General features: G+C 41.1%; 2 protein-coding genes and 1 long non-coding RNA gene across 3 annotated transcripts; 2 read left to right on the plus strand and 1 right to left on the minus strand.

Annotated features, from left to right (window-relative positions):
* Positions 1–266: 266 nt before the first annotated feature.
* On the plus strand, positions 267–7318 carry cyp27b1 (cytochrome P450, family 27, subfamily B, polypeptide 1). Its single transcript, XM_079341587.1, has 9 exons — positions 267–683; positions 1346–1536; positions 1722–1912; positions 3346–3546; positions 4312–4475; positions 4911–5077; positions 5178–5259; positions 5723–5920; positions 6245–7318. Exons 1-9 carry the CDS (start codon positions 450–452, stop codon positions 6356–6358), a joined length of 1542 nt encoding a protein of 513 aa, XP_079197713.1. The 5' UTR covers positions 267–449; the 3' UTR covers positions 6359–7318.
* A 1677-nt stretch (positions 7319–8995) lies between these two features.
* Positions 8996–10293, minus strand: LOC306822212. Its single transcript, XR_013778868.1, has 2 exons — positions 9775–10293; positions 8996–9693 (listed from the first exon to the last, which is right to left on the minus strand). It is a non-coding gene; the product is annotated as an uncharacterized lncRNA (long non-coding RNA).
* A 4810-nt stretch (positions 10294–15103) lies between these two features.
* On the plus strand, positions 15104–20705 carry mcrs1 (microspherule protein 1). Its single transcript, XM_079340693.1, has 14 exons — positions 15104–15325; positions 16064–16209; positions 16356–16494; positions 16593–16757; positions 16874–16983; positions 17086–17194; positions 17644–17782; positions 18477–18552; positions 18645–18673; positions 18819–18911; positions 19010–19092; positions 19195–19282; positions 20040–20167; positions 20280–20705. The coding sequence occupies exons 2-14, from the start codon at positions 16064–16066 to the stop codon at positions 20364–20366; spliced, it is 1392 nt and encodes a 463-aa protein (XP_079196819.1). The 5' UTR covers positions 15104–15325; the 3' UTR covers positions 20367–20705.
* Positions 20706–20959: the final 254 nt, after the last annotated feature.

Here is a 20959-nt window from a genome sequence, read left to right on the forward strand (position 1 = left end):
AGGGGTTTTGACTGGCCTATAAGAGATCTATACTAACGTTGGCCTTGAGGTTAACTGATTCTTAAAGCACACAAGAAACCATTTCCACAAATGCATGATCGGTCTTAACAGTCTGCTGCGCTATCAGAGAGCAAAGTGCTGAACAAAGAGCACAGATAAGCCCAAGATAGCAGAAGAAAAGTCATGTATTATTTATTCAGCATCTCCACGTGCGCTGGCTGGCGGGGATGGTCTAAACTCTGCACTCTGATTGGACACACCTTACTCTGTACTCACGCCCTTCAAAGTCCTCATCCATGGGGGGAGGAGCCTGAGCTGCATTAACATCCATGATTGGCCCAGAATAAGAAAACGTACAGCTTTATCTCCGCGGGTTCGAGAGGCAGGTCGTTTGTATTATAAATACAGCCTCCAGCCGAACGAAATGAGACCGGATCGTTCAGCGCTCCATGCACATCACTGCGAGAAGGATGCTGCAGCAAGCTCTCAGAGTATCCGGCCGAAGCGCCTTTCCCCTGGTCAAGTGGATGGAGAGGTGGGCTGAGAGCACCACAGCCACCGAGGGGGTCAAAGCTAAGGGGCAGGCGGTGAAGACGCTCGCCGAGATGCCCGGACCATCTCTCCTCAGCTTCGTCTGGGACGTGTTCGCCAGAAGGGGGTTGTCACGGCTGCACGAGCTACAGGTAGACAAGGATGAGACTTCAAAACGTCATGATAGTATAAATATATTTAGCTTTTTCCCCTTCTAATAAAAATCTTATGTGAGTCGAACAGACGATCAATTAAATATTGATGCTCGTGAATACGAGCATCTGATAACACAAGCCTGTGATAACTCTCATAACAGTTCTATAACATGTTAAAGTTAGAACAGTTCAGATTTTTTAGATTACTTTATTTTACTAACTTAAAAGTTCAAATAAAAGTTTCCCTCTCTATCCCACTTCTTCTGCCCAGCTGTTGACCAATGAGTTTGGTTCTCCTCCAGGTTTCTGTCTGTTATCAGAAAGATCTTACTTGTCACTGTTTTTGAGTGCTTGCTCATTTGTGAATGAGTCTGTTAATAATATTAAAGAATACAGTTACAGCTATTTGTATCATGAGATAATTCTGCTATAATCTGGTCTAAAATGTGATTTAAAATGGATTGATTCTGTTAGTAGGCTATTTTGGTTTGCAAAATGTAAAACTGTTCCTGTAAAATGATACATATCCACTATAAAGGATAATAAAAATCATAACCATCCTCATGTCTTCAAGCAGAGTGCATCCAGACTTGATGAAAGTCCTCTATAGCTTGACGGTTTTTTTCCTTGAAGTAAATGTTGTTTCTTTTATGTCCCAGCTGGAAGGATTGCAACGGTATGGATCCATGTGGAAGGCGAGATTTGGCCCCATCCTGACTGTTCATGTTGCTGATCCAGAACTCATAGAGCAGGTCCTGAGGCAGGAGGATAAATACCCAATGCGTTCTAACCTCTCCTCCTGGAAGGACTACAGGAAGCTCAGAGGACACCACTATGGACTCCTAACGTCGTGAGTGTCATTCTGCTATCACAGCATTTCTTCATTTTGTATTTTGGTTGTTCTCTTCAATTTAACATGCAGCTTTAATGATGCAATGTTAACTTCTTTAGTTAAGTATAAATCGTTGAAGCAGTACAACTGATATCACTCTAACATAAGTATTTTCCTTTTTTTCTCTTTGTGTATGTTGCTAGTGAGGGGCAGGAGTGGCAGGAAGTGAGAAGTCTCTTAGGGAAGCACATGCTGCGGCTGAAGGCTGTCGAGGCGTATGATGAGACTCTGAACAGCGTGGTCACTGACCTCAGCAGCAAACTCAAGCTTACAATGAGGTCTCAAGGCATCGTCACTGACATCGCTCAAGAGTTCTACCGCTTCGGCCTGGAGGGTAAGATTTCAGGTGTAGTCTGATGAGCAGAAGTGTCATGTAGCCGCACACGAATGTAACACATATCAACATTAATTAGAGCCAGGATCATGCAGGAGGCGATGCTATGCAATAGTAGTGTCATTTTAAACAGAAAGATGCCTGTCAGTGCAAGCAGAAGCTTTGAGATTCTTAATGTATGTAGAAGTAGCATTTCTGCATCCAAAAGTACCACCATATAAATTAAAGTCCTGTTATCTTTACTAGGAAATGTAATAATAATATGATTAATACATTTCATTTGAAACAGACCTGCTGAAAAGTGATGAGATATTACTCATAAAGTGAAATAAAAGTTTTGATCAAACAGGCAAAATAACTGGCCGTATCAAAAGTCTGAGGGTTTTTTTATTGAATGATTACATTTTTTGGCAAAAATGTTAAGCCTGTAGACACAATTTTTGATTAAAATCAAGAATTAAAGGCTGAAATGTTCAGCTTTAAATACAATTAAACTACTAAAACAATTGGATAAAACTATGGTCTATGTCAAGAACCAAAGTGTACACAGTTAAAACAGCTTGCTCTAAGATTTAAGTTTTTTGGAATAAATGCCAATAAAACAGTTTATATAGTTAACTCAAAGTGTCGACTAAGCTGAAAAAGTCAGGTAACAGTAGAGTATGAAAAGGTAAAAATTAGTTTTAAGTAGGCTAACGATTAGTCGACATAGTGAGCAAATAGTAATGAATAAACAAATTAATAGTTCACCTCATGTGGTAAATAAACCATTGATTAAGTCCTTACTTTTCTTCAAGTCTCTACTTTTCTTCATGGTTAAAGTGTTTTCAGTTATTAGACTTCATTTTAAAAATGACCTTTAAAGGAAAATTACCAGAGGAGGTGCCTTCCATAATGAAAGTGTAAAATATATATACAGTAGTTCCTTTACAATGATGCCTGAACAGTTGTTATTGTAAGAAGAGAGAGAGAGAGAGGGGTTCATTCATTTTCCTCCCCTATATTTCCCCAGACTAAACACAGTTTCAATCCAGTGACTGTGTGGTCACATGCACTGTTTTTTTTTTTTAACAGAAACTCTACCACAGTTAAAACGATTGTATTGTTGAGTCGAGGCTGGGCTGTGACTGCACTGCTGGCTTTGACATATACTTGTCATCAAACACACTTAACTGAACATATGATTTGAAAAAACTAAATCTTTGGACCAGCTCGACTTATTACTTAATGTATCGTATATGCAAAGAGTTTAGAACTTGTTTTTATAACACAGGTAAATGCTCGTTTAGCTGTGAAGCAGTGAAATAATTCTAACAAGCTACCAGTTATTTCATCTCCACCCAGTTAAATAGCGTTCCAAAGTAAAGTTGTGTTTTTCTGTCAGTCTCCATGCTATTTGTTTCTAACCACCAAATTTCGTTTTATCCTGACAGGTATCTCCTCATTGTTGTTTGAATCCAGAATCGGTTGCCTGGACAAGGTTGTTCCTGAAGAGACAGAGCGTTTTATCCAGTCAATTAACACCATGTTTGGGAAGACGCTTCTCACTATGGCCATGCCCAGCTGGTTGCACCAGTGGTTTCCAAAACCCTGGAACGTCTTTTGTCAGTGCTGGGACTACATGTTTGACTTTGGTAGGTGAAATTTCTTTGTGTCTAAAAGGTTTTGAAAATCGAGCCTTCTCAGTAATTAGATAGTGATCATTTTCTCAAACATTATGTTTAATAGACATTATATTGGAAAAGTAAGAACGTGAAGATAACAGGAGATACTATAAAAATCTGTAAAGAAGGATCACATTTTACCCTTTGAAAAGACTGAAACAGATATTATAGGTGAACATCTTTCTAAGCTCAAGCTTTCTAAATGCAAGCTCGTAAAAAACCCCCCCCAAAAAACATGGAGGTTGAACATATTGTATGGCTTCCATACTTCATGTAATTATTTTTAATCAGCCCATACTGATTTGACCTTTTGGTTTCAACTCAACACTGGTGTATCATCCCACTGACTCTGGCAGTACAGGAAGACTTATCCTGATCTGAGACGTTGATATAGAACATGTTTAAAATAATCACGCTGGTGCAAACTGGAACAGGAAGCAGGAGATTAAAGTATTTAACCCTCACGCACTACAAGATCATCTGCCAGCAAGTCATGATGATTAAACTGAGGTTAAAATCAGACTTAGTAAAGTGTTTTTAAACCCAGAAATCAGAAGCGAGTAAGGAAGTCTAGTTTCTTTTCATCAGGAAATTAATGCATGGTTAAAAATACCTAATAAGATGAATTATTAAATGTCAAACCAATTGCAAAGCTACTCCAGCTCAGGTCTGGACTGAAGCATCCATGTTGTGTACCCTCAGTGCCTTAACAGCCTCAAATCTCTCTTCCTCCAGCGAAAGGTCACATCGACCAGCGTCTGCAGGCTGAAGCAGAGAAGCTCAGTCGCGGGGAGAAGGTGGAGGGACGCTATCTCACCTACTATTTATCTCAGGCTGGGCTGCCCATGAAGACCATCTACAGCAATGTCACAGAGCTTCTCCTGGCAGGCGTTGACACGGTAACTATCAGAAGGATCTGTCCTCAATCTAATTCAATACAAAAAACTTTATTTGTCCCTGGGTGGCAATTCAAAGGTACACAGAGTAGTAAAAGAACGACAGTGCAGGTAGACTTAAATTTAACCAAAGATAGAATAAGAATAAAGTGTCAAAATGTAAGTACAAAGTCAAAATACAAAATTATAACGTTCAAATACAGAAAAAAAGGTATAAGTGCAAGATGTAAACAGAACTATAGTGCAGTAAACAGGAAATAAATATATATAAATAAATATATATACATTTATTTTTTATATTGAGCTATGTGCATATATATATATTTATTTATTTATATTTATATATATTTATTTATTTATTCATTTCCTATTTACTGCACTATCCTTCAGATTAATCAACCTTGATGTGTCAATTTATTTGTAAATTTGCCTTTTCAGATCTCCAGCACCCTGTCCTGGTCGCTGTATGAGCTGTCACGTCACTCTGAGATGCAGGCCTTACTACGGGACGAGGTGTTGAGCGTGATGGGAGGTAGAAAAATACCCTTAGCAGCAGATGTGGCCCGCATGCCTCTCCTTAAGGCCACAGTAAAAGAAGTTCTCAGGTATTAAACTCTTTACTGTGTCTGTATCTTTCTAAGACTCATCTAGTTTTGTATCTGCAGAGTTAATTTTTACTAACATTGTTTCACTTGTGTTTTTCAGGCTGTACCCTGTCATTCCTGCCAATGCAAGAGTCATCACAGAGAAAGACATCATAGTTGGAGGATACCGCATACCTAAAAATGTGAGTGTTTTGATCAAATTAGACCAATTAAAAATCACGCTAGATAAAGGCAGCGTGACAGTTGGCTAAATCTGAATGCTATGTAGTGTCGGATAGACTAGCGGTTGTTTCACACAGCTCATTTTTTGTGAGCTATTGTCCTACAAGCACATGACCCAGTTTCGACCCTGACCTAGGCTCCATGCCATTTAACCCCCATTACTGTTTGACTGCTAGTTGTTCTTGGGATTGGGAAGAGTGGGGTCACTTGTTTCAGCTCACAGGACTGTACTATGTGTACTATGTTATGTCTTGGTTCCCATAAACTAGGGACATGACACCTACTTTATCCAATGTCCTATCAATGAACGCATAAAGCCCCCCCCCCCCCGCCAAAAAAAAAAAAAAAAAGAAGAATATGCTTACATTTGATCTCTTTGAAATGTGTCACATACTTTATCTGATTGTTAAAATCTCTGTGCAGACTCTTATCACCATTTGCCAATATGCCACGTCACGGGATCCGGCAGTGTTCAAAAATCCGGATAAGTTCCAGCCTCACCGATGGCTGAACAAGGACAGTACCTATCACCCATATGCCTCTTTGCCATTCGGAGTGGGAAAACGAAGCTGCATAGGTCGACGTATTGCTGAGCTGGAGCTCTACCTCGCTCTTGCCAGGGTGAGTGAGCTTGAAATGTTTCATTAAATTTCAGTACATATCAACTTGTTTGTAGCTGCGATAAGTGAATAGAATAGTGAATAGTGAACCAAAGAAGAAGGCAAATCAGCAAATCAGCTTTTCCCACAAATCCCTTTCTTCATTTCCTCCAGGAATAATGAAAGAAACTAAAAGAAGGAGGATTTTTTTAAGCTGTCCAGTTATTTAAATCAGGGATTTTAGTAAAGAGTCACTTCTCTGCACTTAGCACCTGAAGAACACTTTATTTTGTCCCATTTCCTTGCAGTATTAATCCTTTTTTTTCTCTGTTTTTGGTTACAACAGATCCTCTTAGAGTTCGAAGTGAAGCCAGACCCTGCAGGGATTTCCGTGAAGCCCATGACACGGACGCTTCTAGTTCCTAAAAATGTCATTAGCCTCCAGTTTATTGAACGATGACCTATTCTTCTTCGCCGATCTGTTCTGAGTATGTGAGCCTCTCTGCAGCACCAGCAGACAGAGTTATCAAAGACACTGTGTGGCTGTTTGCAGACAGCGGATCAAGTTCAAGAGCAGACCTTTTACCTTTCACACTGTTGGGGGCCAAAAACGCTCCGTGTGTCACCCAGCATGCCAAGGCTGGTGGAGAAAGACAAATTGGTCAAAAAAGTTGAGCTTTGACAACTCAATACTGAGGCTGGAGCGAACCTGTGAAATTCCTCAGTACTTTTCAACAGACAATCTTAAAAATAATGTTGCTATTGAAATGTTGAATATTATGATATTTGTAAGCTCATTTGAAGCTCATTGTTCTGAATCTGGAAAGCCCTTTCCCCCTACACCAGATTAGAAACTTTGATCTTCTGCACTCTTAGCTCAGCAATATGAGCAATTTCCTTTGTCCTTTTCATTTGAATATTTCCTTTCAAGAGCATTACTGTAAATGTTATCTTAATATCTTAAGATGCACATGACATTTGTCTTTAAGTCAAGATAAAAGTAAGTCAGAGTATTAGAAGAATCTCAGGCTGGAACATGGACATAGGCTTTTTTTTTAATCTCCAGCTCATACTGAGCCACTGTAAGAGATTTATATGATGTTCACTTTAGTTATGAAGTTCTATTTTTGAGTTTCTTATGGTGAGGTAATGTTTACTGATTGTCTCTTTATAAAAGGCAGCTCTTGAAGTAATTTCTGTGTGGGAATACATTTAAATCCTGTTTCCATCTTAAAATCTGTTTGTCTGTTTCAGTAAAGCAATGCAAGTTTGTCCTTATTTTTTACACTTCTAAACCTACTGTAGTGTCATTCCATTTTTAAATGTAAAAAGCTTCAGTACCTGAACTTTGTATTTATTATAATTTAAAATATTTTGAAATTGTTACTGTAAATGTCATTAAAATGTTCAAGTTAAACTTGTTCCTGCCTTTTGTTGATTTTTTTTGTTGCCAAAAACAATTCCATTTACATCAAATAATGTCCCACTTTTTACGTGTTAATGTGATGCCCACGTGTATGTTTAAGAAATGAGATCCCCTCTTTCACAATTCTCTGTTTACTTAAAAATGACATACTATCATCTGCAAATTTACAGTTTGACATAACCATATGGACTCTTACAGAGCAGCATCTGAAGGTCACTAGTTTGGAGAAAATCCCTCCATTGCTGTGTACATCCCGTCTCCATCAGAAGAAACAATGATGTTTCCCTTTAAACTTCAGATCCCTCAATAAAAAAAAGAGCTCTTGACTTTAAGCTCATTCATGGTGTAACAGTAGGTCTAAAAACTACTATTCAAATTATGATCCTGTTATACAGGCTTCACTCTATGTTCAATATTTATTAAATATAGAGTGAAGCTGAGGCCTATTTATGATCATTGTTTTTACTGTGTAGAAATAGACAATTGCAGAACAACAGCTAACGTTTAGACAACTACTTTTGAAATCCCTGATAGGAAGAGAAGAAGCTGTGGCTCAGTAAATGAACAAAAAGACACTAAACCAATACTGTACATCAGGTCTAAAGACCTCAATTTTGGGCGAGTTATGTTATGATGTGAGATTGTTACACATCACAAGAACTCACATCACAACTGTATCTGAAAGTCACATTTATCTGTAATTAATTGTGTTTAAAATGTAATAAGGTGAAATTAATTTGTCATACAGAAAAACTCCATTTGTTGTTTTCATATTTTTTGAAAAGATTTGAAGATTATTATGTTTTGATTTTTGTTTAGACGTGACAATGATTGACTACCTGTAAAACCTGCAAGTTCTCCTCAATTGGAACCTAAACATAACGACTTGAAAGTTGTTTCAGACAGGAAATCTCGCAAAACCTCACGAGATTAAACGTGATTCCAGAGTAAACAAACATGACGGGCGAAGAGGATGCGGTTTTGATCGTTAGTGCTGTGTTTTTATGCGACAAAACACGTTTTAAAAAGAAAAGGCGTTGGTCAAAGGAGTGGAGACAACGGGAGCGTGGACTGTACGTGCTCCATGATGATATGGCGGTGAGTAGTTGTTTTTTTCTCATAGAAATGTCGTTACGTACAACCCTGATTGTTTACCATTGAAATAAACGTTCATAAACGTTTTTACATTCATAAGATACATACCTCTGCAGGCAAGATTCCCTGGCAGGACAACTACATATAGGCTTTGGCATGTTAAAGCCTCTTAAAGCTGACGTAACGTTTTTTTTTATAGCATTTAATATGTTGTTTACACATTCAATACATTTCTGGAAATTAAAAAATAATTAGAAATTGAAATGTAATGGATAAACTTTTAATATTCCAAGATTTAGAATATTTTATATACACACCTTTTGTTTGTGCTTCTTTGTTTATTTTAGTGTTCAAATTTATATTGTATTTATATTTTGATATTTGATTTACCTGAAATTCCCTGTGCAAAAAATTAAACTTTCTCCATGTCCAAATGCTCTTGCATCTTCATATTTGAATGAAATACTTGTGTTGCTTTTTCTACTTGTATTATTTTTATGAAATTCCATATTTCAATCCTGAAGCCATCTATCCAGTTGGATAGAGGTCAACTTTGAAAACATGAAAAACAGTCTGTGGGATCAAATAAATAACTTTATTATTCACTTCAGGATACAAGCAATCTTTACTCCTATATATAACAAAAGTTCAATTAAAACGAAGACATCAAAAAAGAATGCAACTGAAGATGCACTTGAAAATAACCACAAAACAGGTAGTTGAGTCTGACAATCTCCCCCTGTATGTATTCACTCGTCTTCTAACATTCTCCTGTAGTTATGTATGTAGTGATATGGCTCTTGTTGAATTGTGTGTGTGAGTAGAGGGGTTGGTTGTGTGTTTGGCATATGTACAGAGGAGGGTACAGGGTAAATAGGTGGCACCTGTGCATCATTCTCCTGAGCCTCATATAAATCGTTCATGATTTTTCTCTTTATTCTTGTCTTTAGCACAGCGTTTTTAATTGACCTCAACTCCTCAGCTACTTGTTGTCCAAAGTGGCTGTCACTATCTTTGCTTCTTCCAGCGTTAAAAGCTGTTGACATCTGCTGTAAAATTTTCAGTTTTTCGATTTCAATTACATCATTAGATTGGCTTTTCTTAAGCTTTTTCGCAGGTGGTACATGAGCTACAGGAGGGGAAGGGTCGTCATCATTTTGTAGAAAAAATGTATCCTCAGCAGATGTTTCCTCAGAGGCCGGAGAGAGGTCATCATCTACATCACTCAGGAGGTCCCTCTCAGCAGCCAGAGCATCTTTAATTGTTTGAGGCAGCTATAAAAGTTATAAAAAATATTAATGGATATTTAGACAACACTTAAATATTGATAAGAAGTCTACAATCAGGATACATACACTGCTTTCAGTTGGACGTTGGGTGACATGCTTCTTCAGAAACATCAATGTCTTCATGAGCCACCTTTGTTTGCTTGTTAGTGGCTTTTGCAAACTCCCACTGGGTTTACTTTTTAGAAGCTTGCTGTACTGGGTCCTCAAAGTTGTGGCCCGTGTCTTTACTTCTTCCACTGTCATTAACAATAACAAGACATTTACATGAATGACCGTTATCATCAAGTTAACGGTTGGTAGTGTAGAAGCAGCAATTTCTGTCCAACTCCTCTCCTTGTCCTGTCGGTTATGATACTCTTTGCATGAAACATTGTATAAACATTCATGATGTTGCCATAGGTCGACGAGTTGGTCCTCCATCTCCGATGTCCACCGGACTTTCTGTTGCGCCATCATGACAGCTGTTTTTTTTTATGCTCCCGGAGTTTCCTCGCCTCTACGTCACCTCGCTTTCTGATTGGCTACACATCAACCGTCAACAGGCTCGTGCTAGTTTTCTCCTCGGGGGACACCACACATGATGAGAGATCGGGCCAAAACAAAAATCGGCGTAATTATCCTGCCGTGTGAACCAGGCTTTAGATAGATAAAGCCTGGTTCACACGGCAGGATAATTACGCCGATTTTGGCTCCGATTCTCTCCTTCCGATAATCTTAAGGACGCCCCGATCATCATAAGATAATCTTATAAGATCATCCTGCCGTGTGTGGTGGGTTCAGACCGCTCTCGTCTGGTCGGAAGAATGTCGGGACCGCTCCGATCTCAAATCGGGGATATTCAACATGTTGGATTGTTTTGGCCCGATCTCTCATCATGTGTGGTGTCACCTGAGGAGAAAACTAGCACGAGCCTGTTGAATGTGACGCATAGCCAATCAGAAAGCGAGGTGACGTAGTAGCGAAAACACCAGTAGAAAAACAACAACTACTCACCTCCATATCATCATGTAGCAAGTACAGCTCATGCTCCCGTTGTCTCCGCTCCTTTGACCGACGCCTCTTTTTAAAACATGTTTTTCAGATAAAAAACAGCACAAAGGATCCCTGTTACATCCTTACTACATGCCGAGGGAATTCTCTCACGTGATCGTGCTCTGTGTTTACATACCTCCCCGGGCACACGCCGAAACTGCGTGTGACGTCATCCACGCGACCACCTCAAGATTACAAACGCTGCACCCGGATGCTTTCATCGCCATCTCAGGGGACTTTAACCATGTTACTTTGAACTCCACACTACCGGACTTTCACCAGTTTGTAAGCTGTCCCACCAGGAAGAACAGGACAATAGACCTCCTGTATGCAAACGTGAAGGACGCCTACACTGCCACCCCGTTACCACCTCTGGGTAAGTCCGACCACAACCTGGTCCTACTAAAGCCACAGTACAAAACTATGATCCAGAGACAACCGATAACCACACGCACCTTCAGAAAGTGGTCTCCTGAGGCAGAGGAGGCCCTCAGAGACTGTTTTGAGACCACTGACTGGAGTGCCCTACAAGAGACCCATGGTGATGACATTGAGGGGGTCACACACTGCACAACTGACTACATGAACTTCTGTATGGACGTTGTGGTTCCCACTAAAACTGTGCGCTGCTTCCCGAATAACAAGCCCTGGATCACCAGCGATGTCAAGGAGATCCTTAACAGGAAGAAAAGGGCATTCAAGGAGGGAGACCAGGCAGAGCTGAAGCGGGTGCAGGGGGAACTCAAGGTCAGACTCCGAGAGGCAAAGGAGGAGTACAGAAGGAAGGTAGAACAGAAGCTGCAGCAGAACAGCATGAGAGAGGTCTGGGAGGGCATGGAGACCATCACAGGCTGCAAAAAGAAAAACAACAACGCAGAAGACGGGGACCCCGAGAGAGCAAACCAGCTCAACTTGTTTTTTAACAGGTTCGACAGCCCCGTCGCTGCAGCCAGTGCCTGTCCCCCCAGCACCCCTCTACACACCCCCTCCCCCCCTCTACACACCCCCTCCCCCCCTCTCACTCCTCCCCCCCCAGCACCCCTCTACACACCCCCTCCCCCCCTCTCACTCCCCCCAACACCTCCACCAGAACAGATACAACCTCCAGTGACAATCCATCCCCCCTCCCCCCCACCATCACCAGAGACCAGGTGAGCAAGGAGCTGAAGAGACTCCGCCCCAGGAAGGCAGCAGGCCCAGACAAGGTGTGTCCCAGGATGCTAAAGGCCTGCTCTGCTGAGCTGGGGGAGCCACTTCAGCACATCTTCAACATGAGCCTGCGGCTCGGGAAGGTTCCTGTGCTCTGGAAGACCTCGTGCCTCACCCCTGTCCCCAAGAAGAAGAACCCCAGTGAGCCAGGCGACTTCAGACCAATCGCTCTGACATCCCACGTTATGAAGACCTTCGAACGGCTGCTGCTCCAACACCTCAGACCCCAGGTACAACACGCACAGGATCCCCTGCAGTTTGCATACCAGGCAAAGGTGGGCGTGGACGATGCCATCCTCTATCTTCTACACAGGGCTTACTCTCATCTGGACAAAGGGAGCAGCGTGATGAGAATCATGTTCTTTGATTTCTCAAGCGCTTTCGACACCATCCATCCCCTCCTACTGAGAGACAAGCTGACCGAGATGAGGGTGGACTCGCACCTGGTGAGGTGGATCACGGACTACCTCACAGAGAGACCACAGTACGTCAGACTGAAGGACTGCACATCTGACACTGTGGTCAGCAGCACCGGAGCACCACAGGGGACCGTGCTCTCCCCCGTCCTGTTCACCCTGTACACCTCGGACTTCCAGTATAACTCTGAGCTCTGCCACATGCAGAAATACTCGGACGACACTGCGATAGTTGCTTGTGTCAGGGATGGACAGGACGAGGAGTACAGGAGCCTGATCGAGGACTTTGTGACATGGTGCAGTGCCAACCATCTGCAGCTAAACACCTCCAAGACCAAGGAGATGGTGGTGGACTTCCGAAGGAAGAAACCACATCTTGAACCTGTTTCCATCGGCGGGGTCGACGTGGAGGTGGTCAGGACCTACGGGTACCTGGGGCTGCAGCTGGATGACAAGCTGGACTGGTCGCCTAACATGGACACTACCTGCAGGAAGGGACAGAGCCGTCTGTACTTCCTGAGAAGGCTGGGGTCCTTCAACATCTGCAAAAAGCTGCTGCAGATGTTCTACCAGTCTGTGGTGTCCAGCGTCCTCTTCTACGCAGTGGTGTGCTGGGGAGGAAGCTGCAAGAAGAGGGACGCAGCACGCCTGGACAGACTGGTGAGGAGGGCCGGCTCTGTGGTGGGTACAGAGCTGGACTCACTGGTGACAGTGGTAGAGAGGAGGTCTCTGGACAAAATGCTCTCCATCATGGACAACACACACCACCCTCTGCACAGCACCTTCACCGGGCAGAGGAGCATGTTCAGCGAAAGACTGCTGTCACAGTCGTGCTCCACGGACAGACTCAAGAACTCTTTCGTCCCCCTGGCCATAAGACTGTATAACACTTCACTGTCACAGCAGGGAAGAAGCGCACGGTGATCCCTGGACTCTTTTTTCACTTTTTTCTCATTCCTCATCTGCACTGCTGACCTCAGAGTCAGCCTCCAGTTGGACACTTTAATGCATATTGATAGTCACCTTACTGAGCACTGGTCACTTTAAAGATAATCACCCTAATCATGTCTGGTTTCATCCTACTGTTGTGTTTAGCTACATCTGTAAGGGTTGACATGATCACCCTAATTAGGTCAAGTTTCACTCTATTGTCTTCAACACTTAATGCTAATCTGCCCCTCAATAGTTGGGTACTTAACGATAATCACCCTAACCACTCCTGGTTTCAGGTTATTGTCTAGGACACTTAATGCAAATCACTGCTCCTTTAAGTTGGTGAGCCAATTTACATTCCTGCATTGACTGTTTAACGACTGTACTCACACCTCTGGCACTACCTCAAACACCTCTGTACATGCACATGTAACTAGTTTCTAAAGGTCAGCACTTTGTTTCTAAGGCTCTTTAACTGTTTACAGGTCTCTTTTAACCAACACATGTTTTTCTCTCCTCACAGGTTATGTACATTATGCTATATTAGTTTTAAGTCTAACTGCTAATGCTAACTGCACAGGTTTAACATATAATTATGTTTATTCTTAGTCACATAGGGGCTGCTATATCTTGTTTGGGGGATTTTGTATACAGAGGGGAGGGGGGACAGCGGGTGTGTATTGTAACTAATGTCTTGTGTCCTGCCTGTCTGTATACTGCTACTGGATGCCTTGAATTTCCCTCGGGATCAATAAAGTATCTATCTATCTATCTATTTATCTATCCTCTTCGTCCGTTTGTTGACTCTGGAGTCACGTTTGATCTCGAGAGGTTTTGCGAGATTTCCCGTCTGATCGGGACGTTCACGAATCGGTTGGTGCGTGGTGTGTTGATGTTGCCGTGTGGCCGCACACCACAGACTGTACGACCAAAACTGTAATACCTCCGATTATTTATCGCCGTGTGTGTGGTCTCTCAAGTTTGGGAAATCGGCCGACAATTTTAAAATCCTGCCGTGTGAACCAGCCTTAAAGTAATATGGACTGTAGTCAATTTATTGGATCAAACATTTTGTTAAAGAATTACATTTTTTATTCCCAGTCGGAGAATGTAAAGAGTGATAATGCCAATAAATACACGTATCTTGGTGCATTCAAGTTGTGTATTTGAATGAAGTCACTTAGAATTAAAAGTGTCAACTGGATCAGCAAACCGTTTTCAAACAATCTCATAAGACATATTTCAATCGTACAATATCATCATAATCAAACAAGAACTAAATATGTCATAACCTTCTAAATTTTGAATGACATATATCCATCCAATTACTTCTTGTCAGATTTATCTTTAATAATAACTTGAATGGATTTTGTGAGAGGGATAATGAGGAATTTTGACTTGTAGAGCTAGTTGTATTCCCATTATAATTTTGCACCATTTCAGGCGTCTCCTGGATGCTTTATGGAGGATAAAAGTTTAGTTTATTTCTTAATTAATAATTTGACTTTGTAGGGAAACATTTCATTCATAAGCTAGATGTAAACACTTGAAAATGAAACCCCACATCAATGGAAGAATGAACTCAAATCTCTTTAAAATAACTATAAATAGGCTAACTAAACCCACTGACTGTCTTAATGGATTGTTTTTTTGTGAAATACTTGTTTTGAGACTCTAATACATTAGTCAGTTTTTGTCAGTCGTAATGTTAACCTCTAAAAGTGTGCTTTTATGTGTATCTAAATATTGTAAAAAAATAAATAAAATAGAGAGTAAGAAAACGCCAGTCCTGCACTCCGCTTCAGTAGGGGGCAGTAATGCACCGTCAAGCTATTTCACAGGAGCGCTGAAACCTAGCAGGAAAAACAAACAGTAGCATAGCAGCTAATACCAACAAACAAGTCAAATTCATGTAGCCAGTTAGCCATGTAGCTAGCTAACGAAGTGTTAATAAAAGCCATAAAGTTGACGGTACAGACACCAGCTGGAGGTTCAAACAAAGAAACGAAGTAAAACAGCGAGGAAATGTGAGTCACGAGGCGGTGTAGCTTCTTAGCTCGCTAGTTAACTCGCGCTCGTAGCAACGTTGTGACAGCTAAGCTAATGCTAAGTATCATGTGTAGAAGCGTTATTTTGATCAAATTAGGTTAGTTAACAACGCAGGCTGTTGTTAAAATTTGACCATGTTTACTGTCGTACTTGCTGCGACTGTTAATGTCACACTTGATATGTTATTTTGATGAGGACGTGTAGTCATTTGGCTTACACGACATGTAAACAAAGACACGAATAAGTGCCCTGAGTCCAGTAACTTTATACATCAGCCTTTGCAAACATCAGTCACTTTATACATGAGCATTTTAAAACATCAGCTTCACTACTTTATGATAAGAGTCGCATCGTGAACAAAGTCAATCCCAGGTTGATGCATGGTGATAACTTTATTGTATATATTATTAACTTTAAATGTCTATTGTTATTACTCATTGGTGTTGAGATATAATTACTGTGTAAACATGACCTGATTTGTTTACTGTGTAAAAATGACCTGAGTACGTAGTTGTTTTAAAGAGGAACAGTCTGGTCCTAGTTTATTTATTGAGTGAACTAGGACACATTAAAAGTGTCTGTCAAAGGAAGAAGCAATACATGTCACAGACTTTTTACTTATCTCAAAACTCCTGAAACATTTTCAGCCTGCTTTCATTTTAAAGATGAGTAACGGTACATTTTTCTTTGATGTATTTCATAATGTGACCCAACAGATGCAAGCTGGTGACCCTGTCGTTGGTGCAGTAGCTGGTGGCCAGAGCCGGTCAGAGGATGAAGAGCCTCTCGGAGTAAAAGATGTAAAAAGGACAGCAACTCAGGCATTTGGCGGTGGAGTTCCCAAGCGCAGGAGTTCCTCAAGGTTTGACTTCTATTCTGCATTTGTAAACAGATGTGTGGTTTCTAATGTTGCAAAAAAAACCTCAACAATGACAAGTTTTGTTGTACTGAATATCACCAAATATTTAAAAATCGCTGTTTGCATTTCTGCACAAAAATTATGTATAGGTCAATAAAGAGGAAGAAGTTTGACGATGAGCTGGTTGAAAGCAGTCTTGTGAAGTCGTCCAGTCGAGTCAAAGGTCCTCCTGTCATAGAGCCTGTCCGCTGTTCAGGCAGTGAACCTTCATCCAGCGAGAAAAAAAAGGTAAAACACAACCACACTTTTTGATGATTGATTTCATGGTAAAGATGATGCATTAACATGTGGGATATTTTTTTTATACTTTTATGCAAATCTATAAGGTGACTAAGTCAGGAACAGCTCTCACACCACCTTTGACTATGGTCATGAACCCTGCACCAATCACTAAAAGAGTAAAGAAGAGCAAGCAACCCCTTCATATAACTAAAGACCTGGGACGATGGAAACCCACTGACGACCTGCTACTGATTAATGCAGTGTTGCAGGTAAGCGTTAAATTGCTTGGATCATTACCTGAACGGAGCAATCAACAGTTAATGGTACTGATTTATTCGTGTGACACTGTAATTGTGTGATTGAATGAGTCTGTCCTTGTCTCCAGACCACAGACCTCACCTCTGTTCATCTGGGAGTCAAGTTCAGCTGTCGTTTCACATTACGGGAAATCAAAGAGAGATGGTATTCTCTCCTCTACGATCCTGTTATCTCAAAGTATGAAACTTACCCAGCAGCAGCTGACCTTCCCTACCATTTCTGTGCATCAGCTAGCTGTCAAAAAGGTCATTTAATTCTCTCTGTTATCTCTCGGTTTAGGTTGGCGTGGCAGGCCATGCGTCAGCTTCACCCGGAAGCCATTGCAGCAATCCAAAGCAAAGCTCTCTTCAGCCAGGCTGAGGAGGCGCTGCTGGCGAAGATTGGTTCTGTAAGTGAGATTTCTGTAAGATGGGATATCTATGGATTTATGCAGAATTCCTGATTTACAAGAACTTGAATAGGGATGACAGTGTTGCCCACACACAGGTTTTAGTTGTGACTTATGTTGATATATTTTAAGAATGCCTGAGTTTACTAGCTGAACACCATCATAGATTGATAAAGTAGCAGACAATCTTCCCTTTCTCTCCCTCTCGTGTTAGTGTTGCATGTAGCATCTGTATGCTCTGCACGACAGGTGAAACGAGAATTTGTTGCTTTGCCAATCACATCTCTGATTTACTTTAAAAGATATTTTCTCAGAATATAACATAATCGGATTAGTTACATTTTGAATCATCTGTATTTTTGTTCATCCAGCTCGTTCTGGTATAGTTCTAAAATGTGCAACGACTGTATATTTATAAGTGCTTTATGTGTTTTGTTGTCATTGAACAGACCAGTCAGCCCAAACTGGATGTGTTCCAGGAGCTTCTGAGCAAACACCCCTGTGTCTTTCACCCGTCTCGCAGCCCCAAGAGCCTGCTGGTGCACTGGCAGCTGCTAAAGCAATACTACTTGTTGGACGACCAGAGTGGTAGGTTGAGTTCCACGGTTGTTCAGTTATTACTCCAGTGCATTTGGTAAATAGGTTTTGCTGGGATTTTTTTTCACTCAGATTCAATCAGCACCAAATCTGTTTTTTTGTTCGCTGACTGGTGATGCCTGTCCAGACTGTTGTACCGCAAACAGTCACGGCGGTGTCTTGGCGTCAATGGAGTCACACTGCAACTGTCGTCAGGCATTCAAGCCGAAGCGGTGGAGTCTGTTGTGAATGGTTTGTCTGGAAACCCTGGTACCCCTCACTTCTCGTAAACAGGCCTGCAGCTGTGTGGCTGTAGCATAGCGCTGTGTGAGAGCAGAGGTCCTTATGTACTGGTCATCATTGCGGTCCATCACTCCTGGGTCTGTCATGGACACTGCCAGTAGTTCCTGACTGCCATTATTAGCTAGAGCGTTCATGGAGGCTGGAGATTTGGAGTTTATAGTGACAAGAACTTTACTCCATACGACAGCAGCATTCACCCATCTTGGTCTGTTGCCAGCCACTGTTTACCGAAATCTATGACACTGAAAGTTGTGTACAACAGGTATTTGAATAGTCATATACTGTAATAGAATTTATGTAATTCCTCAGTTGAATAAGGACCTTAACCTTTTTTAAAAAAGTTTCTAGAAACAGTACCTGTTGTGTTTGTTATCGTAAACGTTCTTTTGGTTGTGTGTTGCAGTCCAGCCTCTCCCTAAAGGTGATCAGGTCCTCAACTTCTCCGATGCAGAGCAGATGGTCGATGATGTTAAACTAAAGTAAGGCAGACTTTTATTTTAAAACAGTTTTTATGTTTTGACATTGAGTATTGTGTCTGTGGAGTTTCAAAGCTGTGCTTTTCTTCACGCAGTGACAGCAGAGATGAGGTGTTGGAACATGGTAAGAACTCGAAATAAGAAACTTCTCCAGTTTTTTATTCTAAGCTAAAAATATCCCTTCATTACAGTCATTTCAAATCGGTGTCTATCTTGGATCACCTTTATATTACTTTGATAGATTTTCTTTCTGTGGGTTTATCTTTCAGAGCTGATGATTTCTGATCGTCACCAGAAAAAGGAGATCCGGCAGTTAGAGCAGGAGTTGCCTCGTTGGCAGGTCCTTGTAGACAGTATCACAGGTAGCTGCAAACTCTCGCTCATTTCATCTAAATACTTAACCACATTCTGACTGCTCTCATTATCAACTCCTGTGTCTATGTGTGTGTTTGGTCACCAGGGATGAGCATGCCCGACTTTGACAACCAGACACTGGCAGCATTACGAGGAAGAATGGTTCGCTACCTCATGAGGTCGAGAGAGGTCAGAAGAGGGGAAAAAAAGAATCAATGTCTGTATCATGTTTGAGGGAACAAAAGAGCAGAACACTTAAAGCGTACTATTGTATCATTCATGTTAACACAGATCACACTGGGCAGGGCGACCAAGGACAAACCTATAGATGTAGATCTATCACTGGAGGGACCAGCCTGGAAAATATCCAGGAAACAAGGTGAATAAACGTTTTCAATGTTCTGATGTTAAGTGGAGAAACATCTGTGTTTAATAATTTACTTTTTGTTTGTGACAGTTCAGAGAATGAAAAGATACTCAAAGCGTTATTTACACCGCAGGTCACACTTGCCCGTTCACACCACATTCACACACTGATGATCCTCATGTCTGACGCTACCGCTAATCTACAGCTTATTGAGCCACATGATTACCAAATACTATTTTGAACACTGTCCATCCCACTCGCAATTTGAACGTACAGTTCACTTCAGCATGTGACTTTTCTGTTTTCTATGCTTTAAATTTGATCTTGCTTCAGTAACGCAAAAACAAGGTTCGCTCATGTTGGAACATTTCAGTAATGCTGTAGTCCTAACTGATTTTTCATCCAAAAGAACTCTGCTCTATATTTTCCTTCTGCTGTAATTACTCACCCATAAACATATTCTTTAGGAATTGGGTTAATTCTTCACAGCATCGTTGTCGGTGGAAAACAAAGATTGTTCGTGCGGTGATTCATCTTAGAGATAACAGATAAGCCGCAGCTTTGGCCTCAAGCAGTCAAGAAAAAAAACCAACATATTTTTCTATAAATTTCGATGATCACAAATAGGGCCAAAACACATTTACCATTAACTTAATGTGAAACCGGGCAGGAAGCTTCAAGGACTACAGCCTCTATACATGGGGTGTTCAAACTTACCACTCCTCAAGGTACTTTTTAAAGCAATGATTACCTGTGTTGATGCCTGCAGGAATTATCAAACTTAAGAATAACGGAGACTTCTTCATCGCCAACGAGGGAAGACGACCAATCTACATAGACGGCAGACCGGTCCTGTCAGGCAACAAGTGGAAACTTAACAACAACTCAGTGGTGGAGGTGAGTGTAGGATGCCAGTTATGTATGAAGCCTACTGAACCGTCTTGGTATGTCTCTTGAGTGGTGCTGAGTGAGACATGGTGCTAACATCACACTGTATCTGTCTATTCAGATTGCAGGTCTTCGCTTCGTGTTTCTGATTAACCTGGAACTCATCTCGCTCATTAAAGCAGAAGCAGCAAAGATGACGCAGCAGTGAACGTTGGCCAGCAAGCAGAGAAATAAACATACAGGACTTATGGCACCCAGCCACTGCTTCTGTGTCAATACTGGATATCAGTTTTTCTCATGGAGAACAGTAGTTCTACCAAGAATCCGACCAACAGCAGACATTTTATCTGAAATGTCAATCTTTGACTACGGCTTATCTCTGGAGTTAGATAACAGGTTTTACTCACCTCAACATTTCCCACGTTGTAATTTAGACACTCTTGGTAAAGCCTTGTTTGTTTGTTTGTTTGTTTTTTCAATTTTGCATAATATTGTATTTAAGTTCTGTAGGAAAGCTTTTAAAAAAATATTAAACTTCAATACACAGGCTTGTGAAGTTTTCTTGACTATTGAAGATTTGAGTTGCATGTTTTCACAAAAATAACTGCTCTGAAAATCAGCTAACACTTCAGTGGTGATGAAGAGTCCCATTTGTCAAGTTGTAAGCAGTCAACTCAAATATAATGAAACCCACATTTTGCTTCCTACACTCATTCTTTAGAACAGAATTCACATCTCAGGGGACTCGCACAAGTCCTACATTGATTTGATACCAACCCTTAAATGTTAAAGATAATATTT

The sequence above is a fragment of the Symphodus melops genome (genome assembly GCF_947650265.1).
Source record: "Symphodus melops genome assembly, chromosome: 4".
In the NCBI taxonomy this organism is placed as follows: Eukaryota; Metazoa; Chordata; class Actinopteri; order Labriformes; family Labridae; genus Symphodus; species Symphodus melops.